This window comes from Taeniopygia guttata, chromosome 3 (assembly GCF_048771995.1).
Source record: "Taeniopygia guttata chromosome 3, bTaeGut7.mat, whole genome shotgun sequence".
NCBI lineage: Eukaryota > Metazoa > Chordata > Aves > Passeriformes > Estrildidae > Taeniopygia > Taeniopygia guttata.
The window spans coordinates 55052076-55071063 of NC_133027.1; the positions used below are offsets into that span (position 1 = coordinate 55052076).

Consider the following 18988-nt stretch of genomic DNA (forward strand, 5'->3'; position numbering starts at 1 on the left):
ATGACATTTAATCTGTCTGCTAGTTCTAGACAGGATGAGCTATCTGTGGCTGTAGCTTTCCAGACAGAAACTTGTTTGGATTCTCCTTAGAAACATCCTCCCATGGCCACAATTTCCAGTGTGGCTCACTCTTTACATTGCTCAAAACAAAGTGTTTTTCTAATAGCTAATCTGCATCTCCTTGCAGAAATTCATGTTGCCTATTTCTTAAGTTCAGTCAATACAAGGAATGGATTATTTATTCCTTTTTCTTAAAAAAGATATTTTAATTATTTGAGGGGTGATGGTATTGCTTTGTCTAGTTTCTACACTAAGTTATCTTTTCTTTCATTCTCCTCGTAGGTTTTATATTCCAGAACTCTAACTGCATGAATTGCAATTCTCTGAATTCTCTCTAGAGACTTTAATATTTATTAAAGTTCACCTGAGCTCTTACTAGCACTACACAGAGAACCAGGTTTGCTTCAGAATAATCATACATTCCTGTTCACATATTTTACTTTGATATTTCCCATTGCTAATGGTGAAACACCACTGAGAGAACAGTTAGTTGTCCATTGCAAACTTCAGATGCTTTTTTTTCCTGCTAAATTACTCCTCATCTCATATTTGTGAAGCTATTTGTAATTGTCCCAGTGTAGAATACTTAATTTATTTGAAGCTATTTTTTTCCAGATTGTTTTCCAAGTTTCAATGTCTTCTTTAACTACAGAAAATGCCATCTTCTAAGGGAAGGTCATATGATTCTTTAGCAATAGACACATCCAATTACATTATAGCAGTGTGCTTCACTCAGAGAAGAATTCAGTTTTTGGAAGCATTCCGACTGGCAGAGAGACTGTGCAAAAGACTTTCCTATTTTACAGATGGGAATTTAGAGACATATGCACATTGCCCAAGTTTTTTTCCTATATGAAGCTTGCTTATTTCAAAAAACAAACCTAACCAGAGATACTGCTATGTCTTGTCTATGATGTCAGACAGTGTACAGTAAAATATGTGTATACATACAGACATATATGTGTGTGTATAAAAAAACCCATCTGAATGATTTATATCTATGTTTCTCCTTGTTCCTACTCTCTTGGATCTACTACACTTGGATCAGTCCAGCTTCATAATATCTGATCATTTGTGACAATCATATCTCATTTTAAGGTCTTCAAATTTTCATTTGGCAAAGGGAAGTGCCTTGTTTAAACAGGGATGGCTTGTTAATAGGAGAACCATGTAATATAACCAGACTTTAAATGATCCCCCTGGAATGTGTGAGTCTGGAGTGCTTCCCCTTAATTACTGTAGTAGGAAATGAATACAAATTCCCTGGTTAACCACATGTAAGTCCAAATTAAAGTGCACAGTTTGATGGGCTCACTCTCTAAGTTCTCCCTCTTGCCATCCATCAGGGAGATTGGTCCTTGAACTGCATTTGAAATCCAGTCCTTTTAACAAATACTGTATTTTCCCCCTTACCTTTTAAATAAGATAAACATGCCAGCAATTAATCAATTTTCAAATTAGTTATGATTAAACTTTCATAATAGTGATTATGGTTAATTGTTGATTCATCTCCCAATCCTCCTTCTGATGATTTACCTTCATATCAATTTCATCTGGAGAGATTTAGATCAAAATTTCCAATTAGACGACTTCTGTCACAGTCACCGAAAGCCCCTGAATTTGATATACAGATGATTTTTGCTGCCATGTATTTAAAGCCAAGATTTGAGAAGATGATCAGAGCTGTGGGAGCTGACAGCATGTAAAGCATGGGGTTTGCTTTACTTTTCTTTTCAATATACAGATAAAGCTACTTATAGCTTTATCAGTTGTAGTACCAGATTTCTAACTTACAAATATTGCTGCTCACCAATACCATTGAATAATATTTAAATGAAACTTTTGGCATTTTCAATACTGAACATTTATGCCTTCACTCACTCCCACAAAGCCCTTTTATTTTATCTTTATATATGTTCAGGCATTCTGGCTTCCCTTAATGAGCTAGGACTCCTGTCCTCCACAGGTGGTTGATAGAGCAAAAAAACAGAGATACAAAGACTATCAATCTGGCTGGTTAAGTAATAATTAAAATAATAAGCAAATTAATCAGTTAATAAAGTAATTATTTGAAATTCTAGGCCCAGCTAGTAATGAATCATATTCCACTTTTATTCCAAGGAAACCTGAGATTTTAGAAAATCACCCTTAATAAGAGGGCTAGGTTTTTCTCCTAATTCATGTTCTTGCAAACAGAACTTGCATAGAGGAAACTTACCACACATTAATTTCCTTTGGGTTATTTTCCTCATAATGCACAGGCTTGCTCTGGAAAATCGGGGACTTCAAAATATAGATCCTTGTACCTTTTAAAATTTCGATTTTGTTATTTTTCATTTTGTACAGGAAAGAAACATAAAAAATAACCTGGAAACATTGAGTATTATTTTTCTTAGTTTAATAATGTTAAAGTACTAAGTTGGCAAACTTGGAAAATGTAGAAGATCGTGAAATTCAGGAAAAATTCAATTCTGTAAATAAATTTGTATCCCTCTTACTTAGGATTCATCTGGGACACTGCAGCAGAGTAAATATAGACATGAAAAATAATGCATCTTGGACTTTGATATGGATTATAACCAAACAAACCTTTATATGCATATATATGAGTCAGAAAATTTTCCACTTGAGGAATATATTCTGTAATGATTTCTGAATAATTTCCTCTGTAATGATTTGTGAATTATTTCCTGAATTATTTCCAGGTGTGCTTAGAAATGTCTTAGAAATGGCAGTATCAGTCTTACTTTAATCTCTGCTTTTCTTGCACACCATATCTCAGGCTTCTGATTTGTTGTTTCTGTTGCAACATTCCATGACTTTGCAATACTCAAAACTTTGGAAGAGTGCAGGAAGTGTTTATTGATTTAAATGCCTGCACTTTTTGTAGCGTAAGGAGGGCCTTCTGCAATTAGATGTTCTGAATGACCTTGTGATCATAACTAAAATTAAACAACTAATATTAGATCAGTATTCCAGTAATAATAAGCATGGCTCGAGAGTACAGGAAAAATTAATTTTATTTTTTTTTTAACTCCTGCCTTATTAGTTCTGTAATTTCCTTAAAATCTAGATTTCAGAGCTAAAAATAATTAAATCTTCTAATAGTTTTGAAATTTATTTATATGTTTCTTCTGTTCTAACAGAACGACACCCAATAGCAAATGCAATTGATGGCAAGAACACTTGGTGGCAAAGCCCTAGTATCCAGAATGGAATTGAGTATCATTATGTGACCATTACACTGGACCTCCAACAGGTAGAATTCTATTTGTTTGTTTCTAGGCTTGCTTTCTTGCATGATAGATCACCTGGATTATCTTAATTTTTGCTCTGTATTGCTTTCCTGTATGAAAACATGACAAATTTATCCTGTAATTTTCTGTTGTTTATATAGGTATGAGTGACCTACTCATTGTAACATAATGTGCCAAATAAAAAATAAAGTTATGTCATATATATTTTTAGTAAGTCATGCAGTTATAAGTACCTTTTATCTGTGAAACTGTAGTATTTGGAGGGTAGAGATTTTTATACCTCAAAGAGCCTTTGAATCCTGGAAGTGTTATTAGCATTCTGGCTTTGGAGCCCGCATTGCTAATGGCAGAAACAATCCTACATCTGCTTTTTTGGCCTTATATATGCAAAAGTATTCAATGTGCATTTCTCTTTCAAACGGGAGAGCTGTAACTTTTACAGAAGTTTGAGAGTAGGATGCTGTGCATTAAAGAGGCTTGTGGGGTCTTTTAAAATGTCTTTTACGTTTTCAGAGTTATTTGCTGGTTTGTGGAATTGTGCCTCTTGTTGGTTGTGATCTGTTAATATGCAAGTAGCCATTGGGCATTAAAAGTAAATTCCCATCCTTGTTTTCCATCACCCTAGAAATTTTAGTTGTGTGGTTGTTTAGGTCAGGTCTTTTAAACTAGGGCTTTACAACTGCTGTTTTTCCCCCCTGCTATTTAATTATCTAGATTATCATCAGAAATTAGCAAATTATGAATTTCTGAAAGTTTTAAGTTTTCTTATGTATTACAAGCTACCAACTAAAGGGTCAATGAGGATACTGGAGAAAACATTTGGGTTGTTCTAATGTATTTAAAAGTCTTCTCTATGTGCTAGCTGACAGCAGTCTGAGAATGCTGCACTGTGTGTGGCGTGGGTTTGGGGTTTTTTGTTACGATTTCTTAAAAATGAGACAAGGATCAAGTCTGACCCTGTTTCTTTCCCATGTCCTGTTACTAACTGTTCAAAGGAAACTTGGCAGTCCTTCTGCAGCTCTAAAGCTGATACCTGCTCTTAGGCCCATTAATTTGTTATTGGCTGGAACAGCAGCAGTGTTGAGTTTTCTGTGGGTGTCAGAGAGGTGGGATAAGACCCTGTGTCACTAATGCTATCTGGCACACCCTTTATGAGCTGAGTAACCCATCTAGTTAGGAATGCATGGGATTTTACTCACCACCGTACAGGAACAGAGCAAGTATTGTTCCCCAAAATGTATTAAAAGATCTGCTGTGATTTGCGTAGCTTTTGGAATGCTCAGTAAGGAATGTGTTGTTTCTCTGGAGAAGTACTAAAAGTTTTTGTTTGCTTATTCAGGAATTTCATCATCAGAGCATTATATACTATTAAAGTAATCGGTAGTATATGAAATTTCTCTTTCAGATTTTGTTTTGTGTAGGAGTCACTATGAATGGTGAAGGTCACTAGATATCTCTGGGATCTCCCCTAAAAGAAATTCCATTCTTTACCTTTGGCTTTTAGGAGATTCAGTAATTGCTATGTTTGTGTTGATGAATTCTTGCTTTAAGTATAAAAATGCTTAACTTCTTTTTGTGTGATAGAAATAACAAATGACAAATCCACAAGTAATGGACTGAAAATTGCAGGAATGCATTAGTTCTTATGTTATTACTGGCAATTATGATAGTACATGGAATGCTTTTAGCAATCCCAATTTAATGAAAAAAATCAGAAAAATAATTACAATTTCCTCATTTATATACTGCTTGGCCTTTTTGAGCAGCAACTTTTTTTTTTTTTTAAACTTTGTTTTGCAGGGAAGCCATATAAAATAATGTATACTGTTTAGCAATAGGTAATAAACTATAGGAAGTAATATTTACTTAATGTTAGAACAAGCCCAAATATTATCAGTCCTGCTGGGGAAAATGTAGTATTTTTTCTTGCTTTCTCTCAACAGTTGAGTTTTGCCTTAATATTTACAAAGAGCTTTTATGTATAATGGAGGCTAGGTTTCTAATTCATTGAAGTATGCTTGAAATTTTTATTCCATATATTATTAAAATATAAGTTGAAAACTGGAACTATTTGGTACTGAACATCTTTATTTGCTCTTAACTCTTCACTTTTCCCCACTTTTTAGCCATTGTAACAAGTCTCATCTGTATCACAAGAAAATTATGGAACTCCATTCTTACATGTAAATGTGAGATTATTTTTTACAGTGCTTTTCATCCAGCAAGTGCATAGAAAGTCAAAAATACAGATTTATTTGGGAGTTTCTTACATGAATTTAAATGGAGGTTAAAGTGATAGGTTGAACTACCTTGGCAGATCCAAGTTTGGGAGGGGGTGGTTCACAGATGGGCTGGGTACCAAGAGAATCTGTCTGCTGCTCTGCAGCTCTTAGTCCTGCTGGCTGGGGAGGGTCTGTCTGCTCTGCCTTGAGAGTGTTGGGTGGTTCAAGCACAACAGAGATACTGCAGGTCCCATGAGTGCCGTGTTTCGCAGGACTGAAATAGACCTTCTCTTCAAGGATTTGAGAGCAGGGAGCTGGCAAACAGAAATGCTTAGACATCCAGGGAGAACATATTCCCTGTACTCGTGGTATTCCTAAATCCTCAACTGGTCTTGATTTCACAGTGATGTGGAAGATTAGTAGAGTGTCTTTAAAGAAAATTGGCAAATTCACAGGAAAACCAGTTGGCATTTTGAGGTGAAGTGGTCAGCCCATCTGTTTCTGATTTCTACACACATCAGGACACTTTTATTAACAAATTCCCAACTACTCTAGGGAACAAGGACATTGGCAATATCCTTGATACTGCTCAGATACTTGTGCCAGGAGCATATTTATGTGGTTGTGCTCTGATTTTGCTGTGCACTTCATATTTTTTAAATTAGGCTGGAATATTTTATGTGAATTGTAGATGTGTGGAACACAGGTGGACCCGGAATTAATATTCTGGCAAAAATTTCTGGATCTAATAACTGTCTTAATTGCTTGAGACTGTGGAGAATCAGTTCAGTGTCCAGGTATGCATTCCAGGCATACGTATCTGAAGAAAAACAAAGTAATGCTCACTCTACAGAGCCTTATAAGCTGCAAGAGCAAGAATAACTGATTAAGCTATATAGCTGTTTCTCTCTAAAACACTTTCACTTCATCAGTTTTAAGTTCCCTAAGCTCTGATAGCATCCAGCTCTTTCACTTTATCTTTTCGTCCTGTCCTCTACCCTTCTTCTGTGGGAAGGGAGGAGGGAGTCTAAGAAATTGTGTTCTGACTCTAAGTAGAAGCTACTGCAGTCACCATCCCTTCCAATGGCATTATTACAGGAATGTCATACAGCAAACTGGTGGCAGACACCCATGAATTAACTAAATCTGCATCCCTGCCTAATTAATATTTTTTTTCTTAAAGAAGAAATAACCAGGCCTTTGAGTCTTGGCCATTTCAAAGTTTTTGCATGATTTTTGGATTCTGGAACAATCTCCCTGTTACCTGGTTTCAAATTACTAGTGGAACCCGTTCTTAGGATGTTTATACAGTTGAACCCCGCAATAAGGTCCAGTTCAACTAATCCTTTACAGATTGACTGAAGGTAATCTTACAGCCATAGTGAATAAGAGGTAAATCGTAAGACATTTGACAACATTGCTTTTTTTAATACAAAACTGTAGTTTTTCATTTTAACTTCTGACAGTTGACTGAACAGTGGCTAAGGTATTAAAACATATTGAGCAACAAAGGCATATTAAAATAGCCTTTACACATTGCCCGAATAGTCATATAGCAATATTCATATCACTGGGTGATATTTGGTTTAATGTTATATTTTCTCTTCTCTGGAATATCAGATACATTTTACATTGGGAAAAAAAATTACAGCTTTCTGTTGAATACCTTCTGATATCAAATATCAGAACAGCTAAAGGAATGAAGAGAAGGTTAACTATACTGTTTAGTCTTCGGATATAAGAACCAGTTTAGCAAAATGAAATGCCATTTGGTATTTATGTGTTAAATTTCTATATATGTGCAAACATTTTGTTTAGGTATTCACTTAATATTTTTCGTCCCTCTTTTACCAATGGGTAAAATGCATATAAATACACCCTCTTTTACCAATGTGGGCTTAAAATGCTTTCAAAACTTCTTTTGTAAAGGTAAGTCTTAAAACTTCTCTTTGTTCCCAGACCAGAAAGTAGTTTAACAGAAATGTTTAGTCCAAATTTGGACTTTTCTTCAACAGACGACAGTCAGTTTTGTTCATCTTCAAAAATGTTTGTCTAAAAAGAAAAAAGTGAAAAAACTTGAAGTCTGTTGAGACTATTACGTGCAATTCCCTGATTGCCGCTCTTCCGCTCCCTGCTGAAAGGGAGATGTTTCTGTACTTCTTGTTCTGGCACTAGTATTTGTGTTGCCATGCAGGAAACCAGATGTACCTAGGTACTGGAAACTATGTCTTGTTTTGTTTTTTGGGGTATGGTTTCTGCTGGATCAATTTACTGATTTGGCTTGCCTGTGTGAGGTCTTATTGCCAGCTTGGGGGAGGGGTCAGCCAACACTCCATGTTGGCTTCAACGTTGTAAAAACTCAAAAGTGTATGGTACTGATCCGTGAGCTACAGTCCAAGCCTGCAACATAGAGCTGTCATCCTCAATATTTGTTTTTACTACTTCTTGCTCATGGATCATTCCGTTCTGAAGTTACGTGGATATTTGAGAATTCAAAAAACAAATTATTTAAAAACTGAGCCAGTTTTCTGACTCAGTTACCCCTAAGCAGTAAAGGAGCTGTTGAAGTGACAGCTCAAAAGAGATGTAACTAAAACCATGAAAATTACAGTTGAATAAATTAAAAAAAAGAAAAAGTAATTAGGTGTTCTGTTTTAATAAACTCCACAGCCAACCTTTAGACAGGTAGGTTAGTTGCAATACTCATTATTTTCTTATTTCTTTTTTCATTACCTTCATAGGCTTGAATCTTAACATTTTAGTGATTCCCTTAAGTTCTTTTGTTTTACAATTTGCTGGTAATGAACTAAATAGTTATCTATAGGGTGAAAAATGGAGTAATTTAGGTAAATTACTGACATTCTTTTAAATTATTATAACTTTTTAATGACTTTACATTATTAATTAGTATGTAACTTTAAAATCTTTTAAAAGTAAGACTGTTGGACTTGAAGTCAGCTTACAAAGAAAGCGTTTAAAAACTCAAAAAGAAAAGCAAGAAAAAAATGCATATAAATACACTAGTAAGGATTTATAGCAAACATACGTAGAAAAAACTATTTGTTATCATGAAAACAAACAGAATGTAGCAAATATTTTGACATTACAGTAAACATTTTTAAGACCTACCTGTTTTATATGCTACTAGCATATTTACTTTAGATTATGTATCTTTCCACCTTGATTTTCATTTTTGGGAAGGAGAGAATATTCACACACTAATAAGTAACAGATTTTTCCCAAGGCTCTCTTCTTGTCTCAGAATAAAGTTTTCCCCACTGATGTCACTCAGACAAAAGCCTAAGGAAAATAAAATTATGTTTTTCCCCAGTTAAGGGCTGAGACTGCACCTCTATTCCAGCCGTAATTCCTGAAGAGGCTCTGCATGAACTTCTAGGTGTTCTAACAAACAAATATTTGAAGATGAAGATGCTCAAGCTGACTTTCCTACAGCATTAAAAAGAGAAAGTTTTTCATGAGTCATTCAATAGTACATGGAGGAAGTTCTCTCAAATGCATTCTGAAATGCTAAGAACCCATTATTGTAATGTAAGATGAATTGTAGTACCCACCAAACAAAGTGCTGTAAGTTGGGTTAAAGAGTTGTATTAACAATAAATATCCATAGGATTATTTTTGCCCAGTTGTTTATGCTCACCACTAAATCAGACCATAAATTTATTGCTTTTTGCTTAGTCAGAGAGATTTCTAAGTGAGCAAATCCTTCCAGCTTCAGATCATAACACACAATAACAAAGATTTTGAAGAGTGTTGAGAATTTGTATGTTTTCTTTTTGAGGTAACTTGCCTTGTATTTTCCCTGGATAACTGTAATACATATACATTCCACTTTGCTGATTTTGGTTTTAAGGAAGAGAGCTATTCTCCTTTGAATCCAGTGACACATTCATTCTGACATGAATATGAGGTTGTGTTCTGATTTTGTGCTGTTAGGTGTCTTGGTTCTAAAGAAAAATGTGGAGCCTGGGAGAATGGTGATGTGATAAGTAAGGGGTTCGTAAGATTCTCAGTCTTGAGCAGATTTTGTTATTGATAATGAAGAAATATGTTGTCTTTAAATAGTTTATGATGAATAAGAAGCTTACTTGAAAAATTAAGTTTTGCAGCTGATGCTGGTTGTGCAATAGTGTTTATGTTGTGATAGGCAAATTAAAATGTACAGATTTCGTATAAGTGAGAGCTCATGAGAGGATACTGCATGGCTGCATGGAAACATCACTGAAGAAAATAAGAACACTTCACTCTGAGTAATCTCAAGGCTAATAGACCCAGGCTGAGCATCAGTTCTTGGATTGAGAAAATTTTTAAAAAAGGATTTTTTCTTTTTGTGTGTTTTAAGTACCAAAATAGAGGTACAACTATTTCTGTCCCCTCTCTTGTCCAGGTTTTAAGAAGAGTTTGGATATTGGCATTTTCATCAATTTTCCTTTTGTCAAAATAGTCTTCTTCATGGAAAGAAGTGATAAACTTTAGAAAATAAATTGCTTTCTGCTATTATTTGAAAGTATTGTTAAAAGATATTATTAACTTCAGCCCTCTATTAAGGTATACACCAGGCCAATGATGAGCAGCAAAAATAGTCAAGAGAAAGTAGCTATTATTTTTGAGGCCTTCACAAACAGCTGAACAGTTGATAATGGAGAAAACCAACTGAGAAAATTACAAATAAAAAATTTGACATTGACAGAAACTTTATAGATTCTGACTACATCCATTTGGCTTAATGTGTCTCAGATATTCAACAGCTGGACAACTTGAGTACTTTAGAATTTGACATTGTATAAAGTGCATTCTTTCAATAGACTTTGCTTTCTTTCTTTTTTTTTTTTTTTAATGACATCTTAGAACATGAACAAAAGTTGAGAAGTATTAGAACGATGTGTTTTTTTGTCAGAGAAGGAAGTGTTCCTAAAAGAAATTGTGCCTCTCCAGCAGTTACATTCATGGAAGGGTGAAAGCTGAGCTTATTCTAAGTTCAAGTATTTTTATATATTTTTTAAAATGCATGTTCTTCAGGCATTAACTGAATGGGATTGAGCAGTGTACAAAAGTGAATTTTTGCCTAACTAGAAAAGATTCATTTGTAACTGGTTTGGAGACACCCACCTTAGCTCTTTTCAAGATTAGCTATGATAAAATCTTTCTCAGTTTTACCCATGAAGTGCAGAGGACATCTTAATTTGCATGACATTTGTAGCTACAACTTTTTGTAGTTAAAATTTTTCTGGACCAATGAAGCTCTGCTAAAATTGCTTTCAACACTGGGAAAAAAAAAAATCTGTGTTGGAATCAAGCGTGTGTTTCTTTAAGCCCAAGTTCTCCATCTGGTAGCAGAATTTTAGTTGAAAGCAGCTGAGAGGAACAGAAGCAATATTGTCGTTAAAGGCAAACTGCATGGTGGGAGATGTTCAGCTCTCTAAGCTGATATTAGTGGAATCCTGCTAAGCATAATTTTTTTTTCCACCCATGCCAACATTTTCAATTACAGAAGTTCTAACTGTGAGCAGAAAATTTGAAATCATGGCTACTGTCTCTAAGGACAGTGTAAAATACGTGCTAGATGGCCATTTGAGGAATCTGGAAAGACATTTAATTTCTAAAGAAGGCTTTTTTGCTGTCAGAGTTGGATGTGAGACTAATAGAAAAGCAGTTGTTCTTTAATAGCCAATTGTATAAAAATTCTTGCATCAAAACTGTCTACATAGTAGACCCAAACAATAATCCATAACAGCATCCATTAACTGAAATATTGCTGACCTCATAAATTGGCCTCTGAGAACACAAGGAACTGTTTCTCAAAATCACACAATCTCTGCTTCAATTCATGAGTAGTTGAATTTGGACTGTTTCATGTCTTAAACCTTTAGGAGAGACCAATACAAAATGAGAAACAATGAAAATGTGGTATTTAAGGTGTATGATGTGCTGCATATATAACAATAGCTTTTGTATGTGAGTATCAAGATAGAAGTTAATGACTGAGGAGCACTTTTGCATTGAGACTCTGTAGATGTCTGTGATTTCTGATTCTTGGTCACCTGTGTGAAGTTCAGGCTCCTATGTCTGTTTTCAAATTCGGACTGTAGCAAGACAGAGCCAATACTCCTGAGAGAGTAAAACACACTCATGGCTGCACACAGCAACAAATAGACCACCGTGCCCTGTCAGCACTCACATGAAAACACACACAGCACAGCCTGCTTCACCCTCTTCTTCCTCTCCAGCTGATCAGGATTAATGTTTGCTAGGGGCGTATACATCTATGGATGCAACCAAGGCATGCAGTGCTTCAGTAGCTAGCCTTAGATAATCTTTTGAAGGTCTTGGAGATTTACATCCCCATTCCAGTTGCTGGTATTTAGATCTCTTCTACTTGCTGAGCTTGACGTTAACTCTTATTCACACATACCCACTAAAAAGAGAGAGTACACCTAAAGAAGATATTTAGAAACTGGATTTAGTGAAAAAATAGGATAGACTTCAGTGATTGAGGTCAGGATTAACATGCTGATCAGACAGCTAGTTGTAGTAGTCAACTGGTTCCTTTCATCTCCTTTTCCCTCTATCTTACACTTGTTCCTTCTTCATCCACCTTGATCCCTCCCTTTCTCTAACTCTATTTCTTCCCCTAAATGGTTCCATTGTAAGTCTCATCCATTTATACAATCCCCTTAACCCTTAATGCATGCCATAATGAATTCAGCATGGAATTTCCCCTGCTCCTCTTCTGTAGCTAATAACCCCCTTTAACCTCAGGATGTTCTGAGGTAGCCTTGACTCCTCTGGATGGATTTCACACTGGGACAAGGGGTGTCTGCAGTGCTTTTTCTACCCCTATCAACACTTTTAAATAAATCTGTGTCATGGTAAAGGTCATGTGGTATGACAGTATTTATTCCAGCCTGTAAGGAAACTAGTCCTTGCTTAAAGTCCTGACACTGAACTGCAATAATAATCAGCAACTTTACATAATTACAGTAAACAGAGTTTACACCAGATTGTTGACGGAAGCCTCCATTAGAGCAAATAAATTTTTCTGTTGAGAAAATGAAATGGAAATACTTCTGCGGTATTGTGTGGTACAATTTTTTTCTCTGCTGATATTCTAATTTACATGAATGCTTTCTAACTGAAGGATTTTTTTTTTTTTAATAGAAGCACAAGTGGGAGTCGGACACAATGAGATTTCCTGCTTCAGTAGTTAACCCTATGTAGATTAATGATTCACTTCAGCTCTATCTGAATAATATTAGTGTAGCAAATTATCCTTTATAGTAGGATGCACTTTTCTGTGTCTTATGAGGCATTCACAAGAAGGTACAGTGCTATAACTTATGGAAGTGTTCCTACAATATGTGCTTCATAGTTCTCACTGCTGAGACAATTACCAGTGAAAATGAGACCCAAGACTCATTTTGTTTCTCATCTTGAGGATTATGTTGCCTATAATTTGGGAAAGGTTTAAAGGAGTATTTAGACTATTTCACTCCCACTCCCATAATTATACTGCTATGGTCACATGAGCAGGAACAAGTAGAAAAAAGCACCACCTGCGCTTTGGCAGCTGTGTTAATGATATTTTGCATACTACCAGGCAGCTTGGTATTGCTCCATTTTCCCATTTGTATAAGCAGGCTAGGGGCCCTAAGTTGCATTCTATTGGACTTGTACAAATCAAGATGTGCTTTAAGGTGGTGCAGTTGCTCTGTCAATTGACATGTGTTGATTTATTGATGCCATCTGAAGAAGTAAACCAAGCTGCTCCATTGATTACCCCGGGGGAGTAGAAGCTTGGTGTTACGCTGTACTAGGAAGGCTGGCTTCAGAGTACTGAACCATGTCACTGTTTTTGACTGTGGAAACAAATGCAACAAAACTCAGTGATACATTAGACTTTATTAGATTTCTCATGCACTAAGTATTTGCTGGTTTTGTATTTGCTAAACAACTCCGCAGTAAAAGAAGAGTTACTCTTTTATCTGGAGAAGGACAGTTTTCCAAGTGATTGGAAAATCAGCATTGCTTCCATTACATTGATTTGCTTTGAGAATAATCATACAGCTGCTATTAATTTGAGTCTGTTGGTTGTCATTGCTTGCTGAGATAGCGCAGTAAAACATAGCATGCACCATGATTGCTCTCTGCCTCGCAGCACTGTGGTGAGCTGGTAGTGCCTGGTGGAGCTGACTGAGCTGGGGCAACCATCCTCTCGTGTCATGCTAAAGTTCTATCTGTCTCCCAAAGGAAATGTATTTTTAAGAAGCACGGATTAGCATCCTGTACTGTCTTCAGCCTAGCCTTAGAAAGATCAAGAATAATATCAACCAGGCCATGTTTTTGATGCATGATGCTTTTGATGCATCTTTCTTTGTCTGCAGTTAGCATTAACAGTGTACCAGTATTTGAAAACACTGGTAATTCCAGCTCTGTTTCTCTGTCCAGGAAGTTACTGCAGTTGCAGATAGCTCAGTGCTGTGACAGAAGGAACTCTTAGAGGCTGGGACAGTAGTAGTCTGAATCAGGTTGGAAACTGTAACTGAATACTAGTTAAAACCACCAGCTCTTCATGTGTATTCTTTTATTTACATTAAGAAGTTCTTTTTCTTGTCAGATTTAGACTAAGAGAAATTACATCCTTTCACTGTGATATGCAGTATGCTCTTTACTCTCCACTGCTTTTCTTTTTGGTTTTTTGCAGTTTCATTTACAGAGCATGCTAAAAATAATAAAAGCCAAAGGTATATATATTTCATTGCAGTCAAGCAGTGCACTATCTGAAGGCAAGAAACAAGACTTCAAACACATCCTCAGCAAAATATTCAGTAAATATTATTGGAAGAGGACTTAAATTTGAAAAGTCACTGTAGAAAGTTTCACTCTCCCACACTGCCTAGTATTTCAAAACAAACAAACAGAAAAAGACTTCCTGTTGATTACACCTCTTAGCCTCACAGAACCAATGCATCCAGATATTTGCAGAGCTAAATGTTTTTTGGCTGTATTTTACAATGAATCTTACATGAAGTTTTGCAAATTTTAGGACTTCAAAAAAGGAAATTTTATATATATATGTATATATACACACCTGTGGTTATGAATTTATTGTGAGTTACATCCTAAACCACAGATATTCCATGGTAGAAGCCCTAGCAATGTGTTTGACCTCAGTTGTTACCTATTCAACATATAAGGGACAGTCTTTTTCTGAGCATGTGAGGTAAATTGCTTATGTAAAATTTAAAAAAAAAAACATTTAAATGTACTCTGGAATGATATCTCTAGTCTGTATTTCTTACATTTCTAAGAGCTTAACTAGGGGGCAAACAGTTCAGAGAGATATGTTAATGTTTTGCTTGTCTCTGGTTTTTGTAAAGAGTATTAGTGACACTGATCTAGGATAGTTAAAACTATAATTTTTTGTGGCCACAGTGGAATATAGCTGTAAATGAGTTGAGAGGGGAAAGGGGATTTCTAAAAGGGGACAAGTGATTGTATAATTCCTGCTGGAACAATGGAATTAAACACTTTTTTTTTTTTCATTTTCTGAAGTGTTTATTTAATGCTCTTGAAGAAAAATATTGAGATAATCCTCCAAAAAGGATCACTTACAAACATGTTCTTCAGATTGAAATAAATACTGCCTCACCCACTTTTTATTCCACTGAAAAACATTGGCTGCTAGTGATTGTGAATGTTACCACATTCTCAGCATCTGCACAAAAGTCAGGAATGATAACCGGAGAGAAACATTTTCTTTGTCTCCATCATAAAGTATTCAGGAATACTTGCTGTACTCTGCCACTTAACACATTTTCTATTTTGCAGTAATACTGGTGGGTAATAAACATCAATTCAAATCTTCTTACTGTTTCTTTCATTGTTCATTGTTGGATATTCTTTCGGTGGCTTTACTGATCATCTAAGCATTCTTAAGAGATTTTGTGTGGACTAAGTCTGAATCTTGCATCTTCTTTACAGTGACTATCCAATACAAAACTAAGTATTAAATCAACACTGCCATTATACCCTCTGGCATCATCATGTGCAGACTCACAGCACTGCATCTTAAAAATATTAACTTGATATGTGTTCTGCTTTTCTAATAGAAATAGCTGCTTCTTTTTCTTGGCTTCAGTTCTACCTCTGTAGCATATGGCTATTAGTAGGTTAAAAACAAAACCGTACCAGACTTGCGTCACTAATGTGTGTCATTCTGCAATTGTGAATAAATTTGTGGTTTGCATTCCAGCAAGCATATACATAGAAATAAAGCTTGATAAATCAATTGAATAGGCAGGTAAAATGGATTTAATGAGCATTGATTATCTGCTTGCATTCTGTTTGTAGTGATATTTGATGTGTCTCTGTCCTGTAAAGCTTATTCTTGGTCACAGTGCGTGGTTGTGTGATTGAAACAAGAATGTTTTAAATAATGATTTCAGCATGATGTGATTACCTTTCAATAGCTTAAAATTATGTTTTTCTTTAACTGAGATAGAGTTGTAATAGTTTGGCAACTCTTAAACATTGTGGAAAGTGTATGTCTAAAAATACACATAAAGAAACAATACCATTCATACAAATAGAAAATACTTGAAAACAAACTTTGCAAACATTTGGTTGAAATGGCAGTTTATGTGAAACTTAGAGCGACTTGTAATTCTATTTTTGAAGTCTCTATTGGCCTAATGCAACTATTTTTTTTTTCAGAAATGCTGGTGGAGAATTTGTTTATGTAGTTTTAGAGTTTCTGTGTGATCCAAGGTCATAATGCCATTCACCATTTCTAGAGGAAAGAAGACCAGTCAATCATTAGCATATTTACAGTATTTATTTTGGCAGCTAGGAAGAAATTGGAATTAATTTGTAATTGTGTATTTAGTTGTATTTTAACAATTCTTTATCTTTTAGGTTTTCCAGATCGCCTATGTTATTGTGAAAGCAGCTAACTCCCCTCGTCCTGGGAACTGGATATTGGAGCGCTCACTGGATGGCGTGGACTATCAGCCATGGCAGTACTATGCCATCACAGACAGCGAGTGCCTGACACGCTACAACATTCATCCCCGGCCTGGAACCCCGTCCTACATAAAAGATGATGAAGTCATATGCACTTCTTATTATTCCAAAATCCACCCTCTGGAAAATGGAGAGGTAAGTAAGGTCAGGTGGTGTTACATATGTAACGTGGCAGAAAAAAAAACCTCTTTGGTTCATTGGCAAATCTGCCTTCAGTAGACAGAGTGTTTTGGTACAGTTGAAAAATGTGGAGAGAATCTATTTGCAAGCTTTAAAAGCTCATCTTACATGGTCCTATATAAATGCACACAAGGTTCACTTTAATAAAGAATATTCTATCAAGTAAAACAAGAAATGAAAGAGTTTATAAGGTAGGCACTTAGTACTTTCAGACAGCTTCACATGTTTGAAATATGTTCCCATGTCACTTTTGAACAAAGGGGAGAATACTTGGAAAAATCACAGACTCAGTGAAGTCATAAGCCACTTTTCTTTGAGATGCATTTTCAGTCTCTGTGTATAAACCAGGATGTGAAATGATAGTGATTTTATCCAGAATTTAATTTAATGCCTTAAGAGGTGACCCTCGGTGTTACATGGTCACCTCTGCCCCTGTTTATGCCTATTTCTTCTTCTTTCAGAGATCTCTACTATTTTACTCAAGTTCAAGCACATAAATCATGGACCAGTCATTTGTTCTAATTGAAGGTGTGGAAGAGATGTGGTGGACTTGAGAAAGAGAATCTATAATTGAAAGAGCAAGACGAATGTAACACCTGTAGCTGAAAATGCAGCCCTTTCACTCACTAAAAATGATGAGAGGGAAATTTTAGCCTCAATATGTATCCCTCTGTTATTTTTTCTTTTTGACTTTTTAATTATTTATTTTTGTGTAAATAAGTACAAAATTACTTTCTTCTGTTCCCCTAAACAAAGCGATATTCACATACAATATTGTTAATACAGTAGTTTTTGAGTCCTGGGTATAGATATATATAGTTTGTTTCTGTTCTCAGAAAATTTCCAATGCCAGTGAAAAAATTAAAAAAAATCAGCTTTCAGTGAAAATATCCTGTAGATACACTTTAGAAAGCTATAACCTTGAATCTAAGAGAGTCTCAGATTATCAAGAGTTATCAGATGGGAAATAATTTTTGGTTCTAGGAAAAATGGCAAGTATTTTGTATTTGTAGTTGTGCTTGTATCATTGGTGCTGCATCATTTGCATGGGTGTTTGTTCTTGTAAAATCTAGCAGGAGCAGATAAAGTGATATTACAAGAAATAGTGCATATACATGTGCTGTATTTTTAAACTGATTCTAACTGGGTGTTTTTTGAGGGGTGAACAGAACATGAGTCAGCAATTTATCACTTGCAAAGGAATTTTATAATGTTTCTTTGGGAGAACATGACTGCATTGAAAATATAATGCAAAAGTAATTATTCCAGTAATTAATTTAATTCACATTTTTCCATTTATTTGGTTATCCACTTCTCTCACAGGCAGATATTGATTCTGGTAGTCTGCTGTCTTCTTGGTTAAACCAGTGAGCCTCTGTGTTCTTCACTGGCTGTGCTACACAGCAAAGAACTTTATTCTGCACACTGGTATATGTCCGCGACTGAAACATTGGCTTAAAGCCTACTGAATTGAGTTGAACTTAATTCTGATCTTAAGTGTACAAGTAACAATTTTTAACCAGGTCTGATGTGCTCTATCCTTTCCTTATTAAATTACCTACATCTGGTATGTGGTTTCTTTAAAGACAAAGATGTTTTTGAATTTTAAAGGGAGGAATGTATCTGTTCCATTCCACTTGGTGAAGGGGAGTTAGATACAGGCAAACTCATGAAAGGCATGGGATAAACCCAAAATTTATCTTACCTCCTGTAGGTAGTTATTAATCTGAGATGGAGCTGTAATAGAGAGAGAACAGCTTGAAATAGAAAGCCTAAGTATTAACCTTTATAGTGATTGGAGGAGTATCATTCCACGTGAACTAATTATCTTACATGTTTAACAATACTCTTTTTATAAGTAAACCACTAGTTTCAGTTGTCTGACTAGCTAAAGGCTGCATTATGACATGGCATTTACAGAGGATTAAGCCAGGTTAATTCATTTTCATATTTTGTCAAATATGTAACATGAAAAATAACATTTCTACCAATATCATATTTAGTAGCAGTTGTGTTGCTGGTGGTATTTGGCTCCTGGTCTTTCAGTGGAACTACATCTGCATATAATTTATGTTTGTTCCAGGAGAGTAATTTTGTTCTGTGAATCAGATATTGCAGTCATCTTGTAAGACTTACGGGGTTATGAAATGTAAATAAAGTGCCTTTGTTTCAAACCCCACGAGTTGCTTAGGCACACCATTCTGGTGGACACCTAGAAAACCTGATGAA

General features: G+C 35.5%; 1 protein-coding gene across 8 annotated transcripts in view; it reads left to right on the forward strand.

Moving 5' to 3' along the window:
- LAMA2 (laminin subunit alpha 2) overlaps positions 1-18988 on the forward strand; it is a 333883-nt gene that overhangs the window by 81722 nt on the left and 233173 nt on the right. For all 8 annotated transcript variants that reach the window (XR_012055037.1, XM_030267881.4, XM_072926874.1 and 5 more), the window contains exons 3-4: positions 3207-3319; positions 16472-16714. Coding sequence is in view for 7 of the 8 variants with exons in the window: in XM_030267881.4 (XP_030123741.4) it covers positions 3207-3319; positions 16472-16714 (356 nt within the window). In the remaining variant the exon portion in view is untranslated. The remainder of the gene's footprint in view (positions 1-3206; positions 3320-16471; positions 16715-18988) is intronic.